This window comes from Poecilia latipinna, unplaced genomic scaffold, assembly GCF_001443285.1.
Source record: "Poecilia latipinna isolate Pla-1442-1.1 unplaced genomic scaffold, P_latipinna-1.0 Scaffold449, whole genome shotgun sequence".
Taxonomy (NCBI): domain Eukaryota; kingdom Metazoa; phylum Chordata; class Actinopteri; order Cyprinodontiformes; family Poeciliidae; genus Poecilia; species Poecilia latipinna.
The window spans coordinates 146613-163399 of NW_015113065.1; the positions used below are offsets into that span (position 1 = coordinate 146613).

Genomic DNA, 16787 nt, shown 5'->3' on the forward strand with positions numbered 1-16787 from the left:
TGAGACAAACTCAGACTCACCGAGGAGCAAGAAAACATTGTTTTCTTTCACTTAACTCATGAAAACACACTTTTACATCTTTAGGATTTATTTGCAAAATTACAAAGTACAGTAGAAGTTCAACTCATTGTATCACCCTTTATACAGGAATAGCCCACTCTTAGAATATTTTATAAAACATATCAGATTATTGAAAGCAGAAAGTTGGTTACTTCATAAATAAATAATAATTAGCATAAATCAGGATCTTCTTGGATGTTTTCATACTGTGATTTCAGCCGTCTGAAACAGAAACAAAGACAGAATTCGCATGTCTTTTTTTTTTGTTTGCAAGTTATATGTTTTTTATATTGCAAAGTTTATAGTCTGCATGGGAGCCAAAGTACGGCACAAGCTAAAATATCAACAAAAATAAAATAAAAATAGTCCAATCACGTTAAGTCAGGTCAAAATATGTTTTGCGTGTACAGTATTTTCTTTTTCTTTTCAAGTGTTTTAGAAAATGAAAGACCTTCAGAAATGTATTTGAAAATTGTGTCCATTTGTGTCATTAAAAATTAAAAGTGTACAATACTAAAAAAAAATCTAATTTTAGAGGTGACAAGTAAAATAAAATCTAAACTAAAATTATGACGGATAAATAAATTATGTGGGTGACATGTGGCAAAATTATTCAGGTGGAACAAAAACTTTTTAAGACGTGGCGAAAAAAACAACAACAAAAAACTAAACAAAAAACTAAACTGTATCAAATTGGCGAAAAAAAAGCATTCAGAACAAAAACACAAATCCTAAAATTACAAAGGAAATATATTGACAATAATATGATTTTTTTTGTATTATATATAATTATAATTCTATAATTATATATAATTATAATTCTATAGATCTATTTAAACAATTTCAATTGTCAAAGTGAAAAAACCCCATTAATAAATGTGGATTATTAAAAAAATATATAATTCGATATGAAACTGTTGTTATTTTTAGAATCCATTCAAAACTGACTAAAACTATTTAAAGAATCTAACTACAATTTTTAAAAAAATATGTAAAGATGAAATGCATGAAAAAAAAACAACTAATAAAAAGCTGGCTGAATTGTTCTCGCTGCTGCTGCTGTTCCTGCTGGCGGTCGCAGCTCCAGTGACGCCAGCAGGTGACGAATCGCCTCGCTTTGCCTAAACTCAGCCCACGTTGTGACGGCGAACAGATAAAACAGGCTTTACTCAGCAAATTCAGTCGGGTCTGTGGAAACCACCAAACGCTATCACCAGCTCTGCGTGTAACTCCTGCAGCTGTTGCTCTCAGAGATCATGTGTCATCACATGGCGGCTGACACACTGTGGTTGTTTTTCTGCTCTAGAAACTGAGCGACCCGCCTCCATTGATTAAACTGTGAGATATGACGAACGGACGCAGCTGAAAGCTTACGCTTTTGCCAAAATCATATGTTCTAAGACGTAGGAGCATATTTTAAGCATCTAGGGGCTGAAAGACTAAAGACCAGCCTGAGTGAAGAAGCTTAAAGAGCTTCTTGTCTCACATAAATCTCAAGATGACGAGCGGTTAAAAGCTCAAACCAGCAGGTCAGAGATGGGCGACGTGTTCACTAACATCTGCTGCAGAGAGCAGTCATATTTTATGTTATGTTATGTATTTATTTATATTGTTTATGCCCATAAACAATGCTATAGCTGTGTGTAACCTACATAACAGGGACATATTTTTTTTCCAGTGCAACACTTTATTTCTAAAAACTTTTATTTGTTATTCTTTATTTAACCTGCAAGTTCTTTGTGATTATCATCTGTATATTTTTTTTTTTTTTGAGGGAGACCTGGCAGACAATTGAATTAACATTAAAACACATAAAAATAATAATTTTGCTTAATCAACTGTATCAATAAAGGACCTCCACTAATTTTATTAGTTAACATTTCTTTCCAGAGAGCAGCAACTGGGTCCGGACTGGAAACATCACAATAAACTTAAGCACACAGAGTAAGTGCCCCCTCTATTGATTACTTCTATATCGTTTTATAAAAGTGCTGCAGAGCAAATATAGCTGTTAGTGCAGCTTTAAATAAAAATAAAAACATGGGGTTTTGAAGTAAAGTATTTCATTATCACGGCAGAAAAGTTGATTAACTCTGGCGTACTCCGGGTTTACCTGGTTCTGGACACGACGGGACGAAGTGTCCGTCTGAGACTCCGGCTCAGAGAGATGAAACGGTATTGTGCTGGAATCACAGGAAATATGGCATTTCATGTGTGTCGACAAGACGATTTAAATCAAAGAAACGATAAAATGGCTTTAAATTAAGTGGCAGAACTTACTTAGCTGCAGAAACATTGGCAGGAGCTGCAAATAAGACACATGCAGAGAGCAACAAATGAGTACTGCATTTCAGTGGGACAGACTGCACCCACGCTTTGCTGCACAGACCTGGGGAGTGGCCAAGCATCTTGAACAGACAGGCCGAGGCCACCGCCAGCATCAGCAGGAAGAAGCAGCAGAACACTAAGGTGATAACTTCAGTGAAAAACTCTGCAGGTCAGAAGATACAAAGAAGTTAATCTAACACATCGTGGCTTTATTAGAGTACATTACTAGTGTGGTATATTATTTTTTACTTTGTGAAGTTTCACTGCAGAATGATGCCTGAGTCATCGAGTTGAGGATTTCCTCTGGTTGACGGAAAAACAAGCAGAAAAAACATGACCAGAATTAAAATCGCTCATCGCTGCAGCTGATAGAGAACAACAAAACGATGCATGAATGTGAACCGGGGACGGGGTGGGGATGCATGGTTTTTGATTTTGTTTTTGAAGTAAAAATGTGAAAACTGTGGTGTGTATTTGTATCTGGCATCCCTGTCTCAGGTCTAAGAAAACAACATTTTGGTCCATTCCTCTCTGCGTAATATCCCACAGTCAATCAGATTGGATGGAAAAAATCTGTAACACGTCGGTTTTCAAGTGCATATTATTCCCACAAATGCTCTGGACTTTGACTAGGCCATTCTAACGCATCGATATGCTTTGATCAAAGTGTAGCTCTGGTTCTGTTTCCTTCACCACAGACTCAGAGCTTTTATTCCAGGTTATCTCCTTCTATCTCCCCATCAACTCAAACTAGATTCTCTGATAAAGAAAAGATTCCCCACACCATGACGCTGCCATGCAAGTTTGTTTAACTCATATACTTTTAATTTAAAGTACTTATAGTTAAAAGACCTTAAACCTCTTAGATTGGGATTCAGTGACTGGAACAGCTAAACAGCTGATTTCTGTTTTCACCAAGTTAAAAAAAAATAATCCAGAATTTCTCGTTTGAAACTACTGATGAAGGGTGAAATGTTTTGTTCCACTGGCAGATTATTTCACTTATAACTTTTACTTTCTTAAAACGATCAGCGTTAAAAAATAAGCGACTTAAAAAAAGGCTCATATTTTTTTGCTCAAAACTTGCCTGTAAACTGGTTTTATTTTATTTCAAGTAAGATATTTGCACTGGAAACTAGACCAAAAATACTTGGTCTTGATAATGTTTTATAGTTTTGTAGTTTTATACTTTAATAAAGTTAAGAAATAGCATATTAACCCAAGTAGTACTTATTTTACTTCAGCTTTGAATGGAAAACCAAAGCGTATAATAATGCGGCATAAATCAGAAATGTTACACATCTATTTGTTTCCTTTGTCCTGACTGTTTAAAGTATTTGTATCCTGGACATCCGGTGCCTAAAACCGTGCAGACTATGAGGGATAAATGATGGGAAACGTGAGAGTGCATCTCCAGCTTTTCATTTATGATAAATATCTTTTCTCACCGGTGATTTGGACAAGTACAGCGGCGCTTTCGGCCCAGGGCCCCGAGTCCTCGTAGCTGTCTCTGGCCCTGCAGCGGTAATACCCAGAATCCTCTGCGCTGAGCTGAGTGAGGAAGAGGACTTGCTTTTGGCGGGACAGGACAGCCTGAGGCCGAATCTCCTCGGGCAGAAGAACGGAGTCGTTGAGGAGCCAGGAGAAGAGTGGGAACGTCCCTCTGCTGAGGCGACAGCTCAGCCTGGCAGCGGTCAGCGTGGCCTCGGCGCCGTACAGATAGTCCACTTCCACTCTCACGTCCGGCCCGACCGGGACTGGAGACGCAGGAAGAGGACAACAGGAAGGCCATGAGCTCAATGGGTATGCAGAGTAAAATAATAATAATAATAATAAACCCCAATATTTTTGGTTTATTTAGCTCGTCATAGAGAAAAAATATGGGTGTTCACTTTTCAAAGTCATATTTTCAACATACTTTTATGAATGTCAGAGTTTCAAACTAAACTTTCAATTCACAGGTTAAATGTTTAGTACAGAAACTAAATATTTAACTTTCAAATTAAATATACAGTTTAAAAAATATTTAGTTTGAAAATATCTACCAGCTCAGACTTTAACACTTAGTTGGCAAACCACATATTTAGTTTGCAAAACATTTAGCTGCAAAATAAATATTTAGCTTGGTAACTAAATATTTTACTTGCTAATTATTTAGTTTGGATCTCTGACGTTTAGAAATGTGTAAGTAACAAATATGACTTTGACAAATTATTACTCACATTTTTGTCTCTAAATATAACGGCCGGTCATAGAGAAAGGTTGATGAAGAGGAATTAAGAAGTGGCTCCCCCTAAACGAGGGAACCAGCAGTGTGGATCACAGAACTGACCCTGAACACACGTCTCACCTACTTCCAGAGCGAGGGCCTCACTCTTCAGGTCCTGCACCTCCGTTCTCCCTCGGCACCGGGCCTCTCCCATGTTCAGTCCGAGCACGACGGGAACGTCGAACCAGGCGGCGAGGGACTCTGCAGCTGTGGCGGACCTCACCTCCCTGCCGTCCAGTAGCAGAGAAAAGCTCACAGGTGGACTTCCTCTTGAGGACCGGCAGGTTACGTTTCCATGGTAATTCTGCCCGTCTTTGAAAACAGAGATGGAAATTTCCGGTTTTGAGATCTTGACTGTGGAACAGGAGAAAGAAATGGAGAGAGAGAGAGAGAGGATGTATTTTAGAAGAAACTTAAACAAACCAACAATTTCACACAACAAATCCATCCAACACCCAGGGATGAAGTTAAAAACAGAGTCAAAACCTGTCAGGTCGTGGGTTATTTTGGGGTTTGATTATTTGATTATAGTTTTGATTACTGTTCTTTGTTTGCCTCATATTCTCATTAGATCAGCCTAATTTCTGTTTTACTTTAGTCCTTTTTAGTGATTCTAGTTTAATTCTGTGTATTTATTCCTTGTGTCTAGTTTTTTTTTACAGCTCCCCTGTTAGCTCTCTCTCTCCTCTCACACCTGCAACCTGTTTCTAATCAGCCATCTGTTCCTTGTTTAGTAATCAGGCTCCCCAGTATTTTTACCACTCATTCTCAGTCATTCCTCCCTGGTTCCTCCAGTTACTTTCCCTTTACATCCTGGCAGCTTTGTGCCTAGTTCCTGTGTTTTTTGTTCTGCTCTGGCTCCCTGTGTTGTTTTTTGTAAGTTTTTGTTGTCAGTTTTCATTAAATATGAAACCAACTCTCCGCCTCGGCCATATCTGCATTTAGGTCCGACTTCACCACCACAAGGCACAACAAAACCCTTCATACGAAGAGATGCAGCATGCATGAAATATCGTTTTGTTGGCATTTACCTTTGACTGTCACCTTGACCTCTGCGCTGGTTGAATACCTGCTGATGTCTTGGACCACAGACCAAGCAATGCAGCTGTAGCTTCCCTCCTGGTCCAGAGTCACCTCCTCCATCACAAGTTTGTTCTCATAGATAACAAATCCAGCGGTCGATGAGGTCACTTCCTTCCTGTTAAGGTGCCAGGTGTACTTAAGGTCAGATCCTTGCTCGGCGTCGCAGCTCAGGACGATTCGTGACCCCTCATAGGCAACCGGCGGGGAGGGCTCAGAGGTCACTCTTGTGTTTGATGGCGGAGCTAGAAATAGATAAAGAGCATTAGACTGAGTGTGAAGCTTGGGAACCCAGACAAGTCCAATACTTACTGACTACAGTCAGTTTGATCCCGTTGCTGAATCCTGATTTTCTTTCAGCAAACGCCCTGCACCGATACGAGCCGCCTGAAGCTGCTTTGACTTTCAGGGGAAACACTGCAGGTTGGCTCCCTTTTTGGCTGACTTCTGTGGCGAGTGGGACACGATCCTTTATCAGCCTGTAGGCGACCCGAGAGGACAAGCCGGGGGCAAAACAGCGGAAGACCGCCCTGGTGTTGAGGTAGGCTCTGTCAGGGCCGGACAGCACCGGACGGAGAGAACCTGGCTCACCTGGAGATCCAAGCCAAACTTATTGTAAAGAATGTACTAATGTGTATATGTCCTCAAAAATCTTTATGACAAACTAGTGGAAGGGTCAAGTTGAAATTGGCAGACTCACGGCAGTAAAAGAAGGACAACTGTTCTTGAAATCACATTTTCTTGGATTAGTAATGGTAACCATCCAAAGAAAGCATGCATTTATGATCACATTGTATCAAAATATGCAGAAAACTGCTGCTGACAATCCGAGAGAGTTGATTACAGGCGTCATGGCATTAAAGTTTTAATGTTTTAGGATTTTATCTTGAATTTGTGTATTCGACCTTTGATCTTTCATGCGTCTTGAATTTGGTTTCGTATTTTAAAGTCGGTTCTCGTCTCTCTGTGCAGGGATTGCTGTACTTTCATCAGGAAGAAACAATTTCCCTTCTTGTTTTTATTTGATCCCTTTATGGATTTAAGCTCAACTGCCACTTTATTATATGCTAGTACTGGATTGGCAACTAAACCTTAATCCTTCACAGCACAGATTAAGCACTGAAGGCATTGAATCTTCCATTATATCAAATTGTAGCAGGTGAGTTGGTTGGATTTTGTCATCCTTGCTACATACACTGTTAAACGTTGCTGCCGGTTACTTACCCTGTGTTTTCTGTCTCACACCTATAATTAGATTTTGTTTTTTGTTGATAATCAGCAAGCCAAAGTGAACTCAGAAAGTCTGTAATCCAAATTTGACTGAATATTTTCTCATAAATCCCTTTAAAACACCAGTTTCACCCATTTTTCCAGTTCACCATAGAAACATTCAAATGTGTCCTCCTGAAACTTTTTTTTTCTGCCACACCGTTTATAAAGTGCACCAAAGTGTCTGAAGAGTTTTCACTGGTTGACAGTAAACGCTGCTGCATATCTGAACAATCACACTTACCTATCGTAACAGGCAAACTTGCAAGAGCTAAAAACAAAAAACCAAAAACCAAATCAACAACACGAGACAGGAGGAATATCAGCCCAGAAAATAAACCATTCAGATCTTAATAACTCCCAAATTACTCACCCAGAATTGGCAGTAAACATAAAGCGAGTAGGTTCTTCATAACAAGACTATGAATGTGTCTTTGGCATGGTCCTTTCTGCATGTACGTCTCATTGCATGTGCATGTGTAAGGCATGGTGCTGGGACACATATGTTGTGTGTAGATAACGTAACAGAGGGGACGTTTTGCTATGACGGCATACAAAGAGCCTGGAAAACACGGAATTAGTGCAAAAAAGTTTAATAGACACACAAATAAAAACATTTACAGCCTCTTGAATAATATTAAATTAACATTTAGGAATACTACCAAGCTCTATTTTCCATATAGAGAGGTTAATGTGCATGTCATCAATATCAACACTGATAAAAGGCCTTCCAGCAGTCTGCGCACTGTTAGCTTTATCACAGGCGTATAAAAGGCTTGCAAGAATAATCTGAAAATGTCTTTTTACAGAATTGGGTCACAAGTTTCAATAGGTCACTCTGCTCCTTTGTGAATAATTCAACATATGCCTTCTTGTTTTCCATCATTTCCAGATGAGAGTAAACTGGGAGCATCAGGGAGCGCCGTGGAGGGGCCGTTTCTGTTCCACAGCAGCAGGACGGACTCTGTTTGGGTTCTTGGGACCTCTCAGTAAGGTGGCATGCTGCTTCACCAGGAAGCGTTTATCCGAGCTGCACTGTGGGAGGACAACAGCAAGAATACACACGTAGCATTAACACAAACAGGACAGAAGCTCATCAGGTGATGAGAACCAAAGTAAACGAATGTTTCCTTCTTTCACAAAAATGAGCCGAATGTTCCCCACAATTACTCAGCTTTCTTTGCGTCATGCTAATCCTGACATTGAACAGGATTAAAATGGAATCCTGTGAAATGTCCCCCACTTTTTGAGACTGGATAGAAACTCTGAACATTTCACAATGGGATGCTATAACAATCAAACAATTATCAGAGTTAAAAATGATTTGGAAGCTTACCATAATCAGCATATCTTTAAGCCTTTCGATTGCCTTCCGGTTGGCGCGTCCTCGTGACACGTACGATGTCAGGATGATGCTGAGGACACAAAATGTTACGTTTTCATTTCACATCACATCTGATCTCCAGTGGTTCCAATCAGATCAACGCAGAGTTGATGGACAGCAACCACACAACACGCATGGTAGCTTGCGAAACTATTCATACCTCTTCCAAATAGACTTCAATGGATTTTATTGGGATTTTATGTGACGTAGCAACACAAAGTGGATCATCGCACGTAAAGCGGAAGAAAGGGGAAGCACAGTTTTCAGGTTTTTTGTTGTACAAATAAAAATCTGGAAACCGTTATTGCTATTCAGCAATTTTGAATCAGTACTTCTGAAGTCGCTTCCACTGAAGTTTGTAACATGATAAAACATGAAGAGCGATGTTCAGCATGTTCTGGTACCACCTGTTGGCAGTAACTTGTTCTTCAAACAGGTAAAGCTGCATTCCTCTTTGTGATAAAAGATGGCGCCGAATGTAACTTACATCTCACCCAGCAGGAGAGGCAGGGCAAAGGCTTGTGAGGACAAGTACTTGAGAACGTTCTGGACTGAGTCGGGAAGACTTTTCACGCAGGTTTCTGTCACGGTGAGCACAGTTTCATTTTTAAGCGGACCACAGGAGATCCTGAAGCAGGAAATGGAGAGAAAAATATGTATCAAAAAAGGTTAATAAAAAAAAAAAAAAAACACACAAACACACAGAATTTGAGCAATTTTAGATAGAAAGCTGTTCCTGAGACATGTAGTGTCATATTGTAAATACTGAGAGAGTAATGGAACAGTGTGTACGTGTTTGTTCTCTCAGCCAGGTGGAAGTCAACGATCGGCGCGGCTGCAGCCATGACGAGGCCCAGCAGGAGCATGAAGTGGAATAAAACCGACGAGCTGGAGGCTCGGAACATCCGCTGCTCCGCCTCACAGCACCGCAGGACACCAAACTGAAGAAACGCAAGGAGATTTGAGTTTTATTCCCACTTCACCGATCAAAAAGTTGCAATCAATTACAAAAAGTACAATTTAGATTTTTTCTTTATGCCAAATGTTTAGGAAAGCGCCTGTGGTAATATTTATCGCCGTTATTAGGATGAATATTTTCCTATAATTTTTCAGACTGGTATCCAAATGGAGGACATCGTCCAAGAAACAACAGCTGCGAACACAAGGACTCATGTCTTAGTAGATTCGAATATCATATTTATAAAACTAAGAGTTTATTTTGTACCAGGCACACTGTAATTTAAGCTAACAATGCTAAGCTAACTGGTTGCTAGCTTTGTAACAAACGGTCTACTTTAGGAGGCGATGAAGGAACTAGAAACATCTTAAATTAAAAATATACGTTTGCCTGCCGTCCAGTCTTCTGGTTTCATTAGTTAGATTTTTAAAAAGTTACATTAGGAAAATTAACAACACAAGTGGGATGCATTAGTCAGGCATAACATTACGACCACCGGCAGGTGGTGATTATCTACTCGTGGCAGAATCCTGCTAGTGGGTGGGATGTGTTGAGCAGCAGCAACACCTGCGGATAAAAAAAATTGTAAAGAGGTTTGTACTGTTTATGAGATAGAAAATGCACCCGAGTTTATTGAATGCAAAGTCGCATAACCGCAAACCAATCAGGGTCCTCACCCTGGTCATAATGTTATGCCTGATCAATTTATTTGATCATGCAAATCTCTTGTTTCGGTCTGCTACCTTTTGGATGTAGAATATCACCAGCAGGCTGACTACTCCGATCATAGGCAGCAGGGGGCAGTAATACACCCCAACCCAGAACACAGTTTGGATGTAGACCAGATCCAGAACTTTGAACGGGATCAGGAACCGCTGCCTCCCGCACAGCCGGACCAGCAAGCATGTTGGGCGCTTCTCCTGCAAAAGCCTGCCAAACAGCAGGAACACAAGCACGTTCATCAGCTTGGTTAAAAAAAAAAAAAAAAAAAAAAACAACATCGGGCAGGGGGGGGCTTTCTGTAGAAATCATCACAATGACTATGAAAGAAACTGAGTGATGTCAAGCAAACCCACTTCCTGGGGTAGTTCACCAAAAAAGTGTTGCAGAAAGTGGTGAGGAAGTTGAAGATGCACAGTTTGTACATCTGAATGCCAATCTGGTTTTCCCTGCACATACGCTGCAAAGAAAACACACAACAAAGAAAGAAAAAAAAAAAGTCAAAAGGAGAATTTTTTTAAAAAAAAGTTCCCGTAGTTCAAGCAAAACCGAAGTCAAACCGGAGTCCGCGCTCATAATCTATGCTAATAAATTCTACATCTTTAAATCATTGCCAAGTTTTAACAGAGTAACTCAGATCAGGTTGGTTTTATGAAGGTAAAATATGAACCTGCTCCTTTCACTTTCACTTACATTTTCTACTGATGTTGTTTTGAAGAGGAAAAATAAGTAGATCCCCAGGGAAGCCAGCTTCAAGAAGATACTCCTGAATAAAAAGACACGGTGAACCCTTGTGGCCACGTGTGTGTGTGTAACCTTTACAAGGCGTTTGCCTCCGTCTGCCTCTCACCTCACAAGTGTTGCATTCACTTGAACGGTTAGTGAGTAGTCCTCGAAAGATGAGATCTTGCGGAATATCTGAGGGAGAACTAGGTCCACAGAGGTGATGGTGATGGGAGAAAGATACTGAAGAATCAGCCTGAGAATCCACACTTGGTTCGACTATGAAAAACAGACATTAGCCATTTTTTTCAAACAATATTTATTCATGTATTTGCTGCAGAAATACAAAACTTCAGGATGAAATCCTTACCTCTTTAAGGGATACGTTTGTGGAGTAGTAGATGAGGGTAAAAGCTCCACCGAGCAGAAAGACAACAATCAGGTTGAGGATGAACCTCAGCAGGTAGAGGCGCAGCTTTTGTCCCAGAGTCCTTTGAGCCTTTTTCAAGTTGAACTTCCTCTCCTCCAGGAAGAGCTGCCAAACAGATTTTTAATTTTTTTTTTTTTTTTGCAGCACAAATGTCTAGATCAATATTTGGTGTAGGTCAACAAGATGCACAAGAGTAACTTCCTTTTAAGTGATTTTTATATAGTAACAAAGATCACACCTATAAACGTCATTTTAATTTGTTTTGGAGATAAGCGGAAGAAATACTTTCCTAGTGAGGCCTGAGGTACAAAATCAGGAGATAAATAAGCTGTTTGCCTCTTGCAATGCGTGTGTTTTTTGTTTTTTTAAAGCTGCAGTAAATTTTAAAAAATATGTTTTCTACATATCATTATGCCCTGATGGTATGAAACAGATAATCTGAGTCTTCCACCTCCTACCAGCGCTACTGCTGCTATCTCTCTGAAACAACCAGTCAGAACCAGGAGGAGGGTCTTAGAGCTATCAATCATACCTGTGTATGCACCGCTCGCACCCTCTCCCCTTTCTCATCAACAGAGCTTGTTGTGGATGCTCAGGCTAGTTAGCGTGGCCACTGATGACGGTGGATAAAGTTTTGTTTCTCCGCCATTAGCACATTAAGCAGACGATACACAAGACGCTCCTCCTGCTTCTGATTGGTTGTTCCTGACAAATGGAAATGGTAACACTGGGAAGAGGTGGAGAAGCTACATGTTTCCATAGATCATCTGGCTCTTGTCATGCTGTCAGGACGTATGAAGAAGTATTTTTTTAATGAAAGTTACATATTGCAGCTTTAAGTGGTTCAAAGGTCTCCCGAGTGACACGTTCGGTCAAGTCATATATAAAGACGACGACAACACAACAGAACAAAAATGACAATAGAAAGAAAGACAAGTCAGAGCTAATTTAACTGAGAATGAAAGAGGGATCCAAGTTTCAAAATAACAGAAAAATAAAAATATTCAGACCATACTTATTTGAAACAATCAACGGTCTAAAGTATTTTGGACAGTTGTATATAGAGCTGTACCTTGTTTGTTTGTTTTTTTTTGGCACTTTGACAGGCATCGTTTTGTTTTTTTGTTTTTTTAATACTATTAAGCTGCGTTACTAACCAGCTCCTGAATTTCTTAGTTTTCTATGTATTTTGGATCTGTGTGAAACATCACACGCCTCCGTAAAAAGATTCCCATCAGGAGTATTGAAATGGTTGCATTCTGGCCAGACACGTCTCAGCTTTCCAACACTCGGCTCACAGAAGAGTTTCACGCCGTTGCTGTTTCAAACCATTTTGTTTTCTAGCATCAGGTTGGCTGCTGTGAGCATGGCCGAACAGGAAGTTGTTACCTGCAGGTGTGTCTCCTCCTTCACTCACCTTGAGGTCGTTCCTGATGAAGCTCTGCTTGAGCTCTGCAGACTTTGAATGCTGGATGGTGTAGTCCCAGCCACAAAAGACCTTAAAGCTCACGTTCATGCTGGTTCGCTTCTCGAGCATCCAGGTGTGCTTGTAGCCAACGATTGTTCTGCAAGGGGAGGAAAAAAAACAAAACGTGCAAACCAAGGATTAAATGTCTGAAGGTTTGTGAGGAAAAAGCTTTAAAATGAGTTTCTGGGGTTTCATTTTTAAAGCCTGGCATTTTAACAGGCACATTTTTGAGATCCCATGTAAACCGAGGGTGATTGATGTTTCTGCAGCATTGCTGTGGTTTACTGACCTGCGGACAACCATGATGAGACTGAGGAAGATGATGCAGAGGATCCCAGCCAGGTAAAGCAGGGGTGTGTTCAGACAGTCGTGGTCCAGAGAGCCTCTGGTGTAGAAGCCAAAGAAAACAGGCGAACGAGCCAGAAGTCCCTGGTTTAAAAGAAGCAGAAGATGTGCTCATGCGTGGCCTACAGCCTCTTTCATTGTTTTAAGCTAAAATATAACAACGTGGCTTTTCTTCACGTCTAAAACAATCAGCATTCATGTACAGAATAATGACTCCTACCGTTCCCACGAGGAAGTCTAACACAGAGTCGTCTCCGCCAAATCGCAACCATTCTGTGAAATAACCGAGATTTAACTCCACATATGTCTCAACCGCATTTCTGCTTTATACGTTATACCAGAGGTGAGTTAGATACAACCATACCTCTGCTGTTTTTGCCATAAAACCCTGTGGGCCCCAGGATGAAGCCGCTGATCAGAGCACAGTGCAGCAGGTTCAAGTAGATCAGATATCTGAGGAACACAAAGTAGGACTTCACTCCGACGCCAAACCTCCCTGAAAATCAACGGGGGAAAAAAAAAAAAACAGGATCAAAAGGTGCAATAAAGAAACGCGGGTCTTCAAAGTTTCTGTTACCTTGAATTTTGTGGAGTGTGTGTTTCCAAGGCAACAAGCTGGCTCCCGCCTCCCTCATGTGAGCCCAGACCCTCTTCCTGTTGATGCTCTGGCTCCGCCTCCATGACTCCCAGAAACCAATGTTGCTGATCTGCATTTTCCTCCTTTCCCTAATTAACAGCAAATGTATATTTTTTACATACTTAATATGTCACACATCCAAACATTAAAGGACACAAAGTTAAACTTGAAATATGTGTAACATTAAACTGAATCTCACTGAGATTAAAACTTTTCAGTTTAAGTAAATTAACTCTGTCATCCTCCTGGATGACAGAACCTCTCAACTCATCCTTCAAGCTGAGCCTGGCCTTTCCAGGAAGCTCAAGCAGTTTGTGTTTGTATTAAATACGATCATAAATGTCTGCAAACCGCAGAATTTGAAGAAAGTTGAAGCGACGCTCTGAAAAAGTTAACATTATTCAAACATGGTGCTCTGACCACAGTTACGAAATCCTGCCCATCCCGAACTGTTGCCGTCTGAAATTTACTCAACAGCAGGAATACGTCCAGAACTACAGCGGTCACTTCAGCTTCAAGATTCTCACCAAAGTTTGTTTAGAAAGTGGTTATCCATAGTCTGACAGCACTGAACTAAAAACAGAAGATATATTTTTCCAAAAAACAGTAACTTTGTTCTACTTTGAAGAAATCTTTTTTTTTTTTTTTTTAGCACCAACAACTAATAATATTTGAATCAAGTGCAAGCTGTGACCCCTTATTTTACTTTAGCAGTTCCACTTTTAGAAAACAGACTACAGTTTTAAATATATATGTTCATAAATGTTCCCACCTTGCGCTCCTCTTCCCCTGCATACAAATGGGCAGGTCTCGCAGTGGCTGCAGCGACAGCTTGTCTCTGGGTCCTCTTGACTGGCTCTCAGCGCCGAAGGCCTCGTCGGGTCGCGGGCCACCCGACCTGAAGGCCTCGCTGCTTTTCAGCATATCATAGCTGTCCTGCTGGGACCGGACAGCCTGGACACTGGGCAGCAGGTCAAATATCTCTGTCTGGTAGTACTCACATGAGTCTGACGACAGGGTGGACTGGACGCTTTCGTCTGTTCGGACAGCAAAAAGCAAATCGGCACAATGTACGTTGAATTCACGCAAAACAGAAACCCGTCTCTGCAAATGCACTAATCTGAGATAGTTTAACAACATAATTCAGGGTAATTTCCTGAGATTATTTGCTTAAGTGCAAGTCAGTCTGTCCAATAATAGCTGAATCCCAGAGCAATGATCAGAGGCTCAGCAGGAAACCTACATCTGAACAACTAAAAAAGAAAGGAGTCAAAGTCCAGCACATCTCCATCATCTTCAGCCATGTTCTCATTAAAAGGAGAAGAGGTGACTTTAGGTTGCGACTTAAAAGTCTAGTTTTGAAAATAACTAAACACAGACTAACCAGCTCCTCAGAGAGCCAAGCACATAAACCTGTTTCATGAAACAGCGCAAAACACAGGCTTCCTGTGAACTTTATGCCTGCGAGCTAATAGTTCTGATCGCCTTACACACATCTGTAGAAAATACAAGCTCTCTTATCTCACTTTGTCTCACACACACACACACCGAGTTGAAAAATTGAGATGTTTCTTACCTGACAACAGTCTCGTGAAGTTCACCGTTTTCTGGCCCTCCATTGTCCCTCCCAACGCACTTCCTCTTTAATTGCAAACTAAGCTGTCCGTCCTCAAAAGCAACACATACCGTCGACTTCTCTGCTCGAGCTGCAACTCAAAGTTTCAAAAAAGTGAAAAGTCACTTCCGAGTCCTGCATCAAAACGCCCCGCTTCACGCCTCGCAGCAGACGCCATGCAGAAGTGTTTCTGAACAGCTGACCGGCTCTGTCTCGCACTGCTGGGACCGCTTCTGTTTCTCAAGGTGGAGCAGGTGTAAAATTGGTCCAAACTGAGGCTGAAGTTTTGACAGATCGCAGGAAGTCACATGACAGGGCTTCCTGCCTGTCGAGAAGAAATGCACAAACACACTGGGGTGGGAGGCAAAAAGCACAGAGATATTTAGGGAAGGAATGAGATGAAACATCTTGACTCATGACTGACTCTGATGTGTCGTTTAAATCTAACAAAAAGTTAGTAGTAATTTGTCTTAAACTGAATTTTTTAGCATAAGTTCCAGCTCCGTCTTGTCGTAGTTTCCACTTTTGCTAATTAGAAAAGTAGATCACAAGCCTGTTAGGCCATATAGGTCGACATCACTGCCTCCTCTCAGGGAAGCTGTTCACGTAGCCAGTGAGAGATGGGGGAAAAAAAGGAGGTGATGAAACACAAAGACGTTTTACACCCACTCTCAGGAGACCACAAAGACATTTGAGGTTTCCAGTCAATACATTCTTAAATCGTATCAACGTCATTTCTAAGCTGCTGTTTCCACATGATTGGTTTCCATTCTACTGAAACTGCCAAAGACACACTCTGCTTTGGCCAGAAACAAAGGGATGTTAGAGTTTGGCTTTGAGACAAAGAATGGAAACAGAGAGAGGAGAAGTTGTTGAGCTTTTGTTCAAAGTACTTGGAGAGGAAGCGGAGAGTTGGCAACGGAAGTATTTGCATATCTTTACACTTAGAAGCAAAAATAAAAAACAGGAAACCTCAGATTGGTGTGTGGAAAAGATATGCTGGTCAAGTACCTTTTTGTGTGCAAAAAACAACTTCTTCAGCAAAACACAACAATAAATCTAGAAATTTGATCCACACTGATTAAAAGTTGGTTAAATGAATCTGCCCATCACCATTAATAACCCTACTTAATCATTGAGCCAGGTGAGCTACAACGGGAAGTTCTGACTTTGGTGGGTTGAACGCATATATTCATCCCATACTTTTCAGATTCAAATTAAAATCATTTATCAATTTTACTCACATAATTATGCTCTTCTTTCTGTTTGTTTAGACATTTTTCAAGCACAGACATCAGGTACTGATACATTAGGAGTGTCATTTGGGTCACCTGTTTTCATTTTAAAATGATCACTGCCTGGTTTGGAAATATCACAATTAAGGGCTCAACAGTAATTAGGGTGGAAAAAGTGGGTCACTTCAGCAAAAACACACTGTCTGCTATATAAGGACAGCTTTGCTGAGCCGTCCATGGTCTAATTTGATTTTTTTTATTTTTTA

The 16787-nt window shown here is 40.7% G+C and overlaps 2 protein-coding genes across 4 annotated transcripts; both read right to left on the bottom strand.

Moving 5' to 3' along the window:
* Window positions 1-70: 70 nt before the first annotated feature.
* Window positions 71-7647, bottom strand: LOC106951265 (Fc receptor-like protein 5). 2 transcript variants are annotated; one of them, XM_015038676.1, is made up of 11 exons: window positions 7380-7647; window positions 7251-7277; window positions 6050-6328; window positions 5689-5982; window positions 4739-5011; window positions 3837-4145; window positions 2638-2691; window positions 2450-2551; window positions 2341-2365; window positions 2174-2243; window positions 71-282 (listed from the first exon to the last, which is right to left on the bottom strand). In XM_015038676.1, exons 1-11 carry the CDS (start codon window positions 7621-7623, stop codon window positions 262-264), a joined length of 1698 nt encoding a protein of 565 aa, XP_014894162.1. In that variant the 5' UTR covers window positions 7624-7647; the 3' UTR covers window positions 71-261. The 2 variants fall into 2 exon arrangements, with proteins under 2 accessions (XP_014894162.1, XP_014894161.1); XM_015038675.1 differs by having other exon boundaries at window positions 2174-2252.
* Window positions 7584-16777, bottom strand: tmc8 (transmembrane channel-like 8). 2 transcript variants are annotated; one of them, XM_015038673.1, is made up of 17 exons: window positions 16531-16777; window positions 15248-15637; window positions 14444-14708; window positions 13612-13760; window positions 13399-13530; window positions 13255-13307; window positions 12979-13118; window positions 12639-12786; window positions 11162-11326; window positions 10919-11070; window positions 10762-10834; window positions 10425-10528; window positions 10092-10278; window positions 9183-9331; window positions 8878-9018; window positions 8343-8421; window positions 7584-8041 (listed from the first exon to the last, which is right to left on the bottom strand). In XM_015038673.1, the coding sequence occupies exons 2-17, from the start codon at window positions 15288-15290 to the stop codon at window positions 7919-7921; spliced, it is 2103 nt and encodes a 700-aa protein (XP_014894159.1). In that variant the 5' UTR covers window positions 15291-15637; window positions 16531-16777; the 3' UTR covers window positions 7584-7918. The 2 variants fall into 2 exon arrangements, with proteins under 2 accessions (XP_014894159.1, XP_014894160.1); XM_015038674.1 differs by lacking the exon at window positions 16531-16777 and having other exon boundaries at window positions 15248-15377; window positions 15490-16512.
* Window positions 16778-16787: the final 10 nt, after the last annotated feature.

Coding starts and splice junctions, on each gene's coding strand:
- LOC106951265 (XM_015038675.1), bottom strand. CDS start 7,623: ATGTTTTTATTTGTGTGTCTATTAAACTTTTTTGCACTAATTCCGTGT. Junction 7,278..7,379: donor ATGTTTACTGCCAATTCTGG/GTGAGTAATTTG, acceptor TTTTGTTTTTAG/CTCTTGCAAGTTTGCCTGTT. Junction 5,012..5,688: donor GGTCAAGGTGACAGTCAAAG/GTAAATGCCAAC, acceptor CCTGTTCCACAG/TCAAGATCTCAAAACCGGAA.
- tmc8 (XM_015038673.1), bottom strand. CDS start 15,290: ATGGAGGGCCAGAAAACGGTGAACTTCACGAGACTGTTGTCAG. Junction 11,071..11,161: donor CAAACGTATCCCTTAAAGAG/GTAAGGATTTCA, acceptor TGTTTTTCATAG/TCGAACCAAGTGTGGATTCT. Junction 10,529..10,761: donor AAACAACATCAGTAGAAAAT/GTAAGTGAAAGT, acceptor TTTTCTTTGCAG/CGTATGTGCAGGGAAAACCA.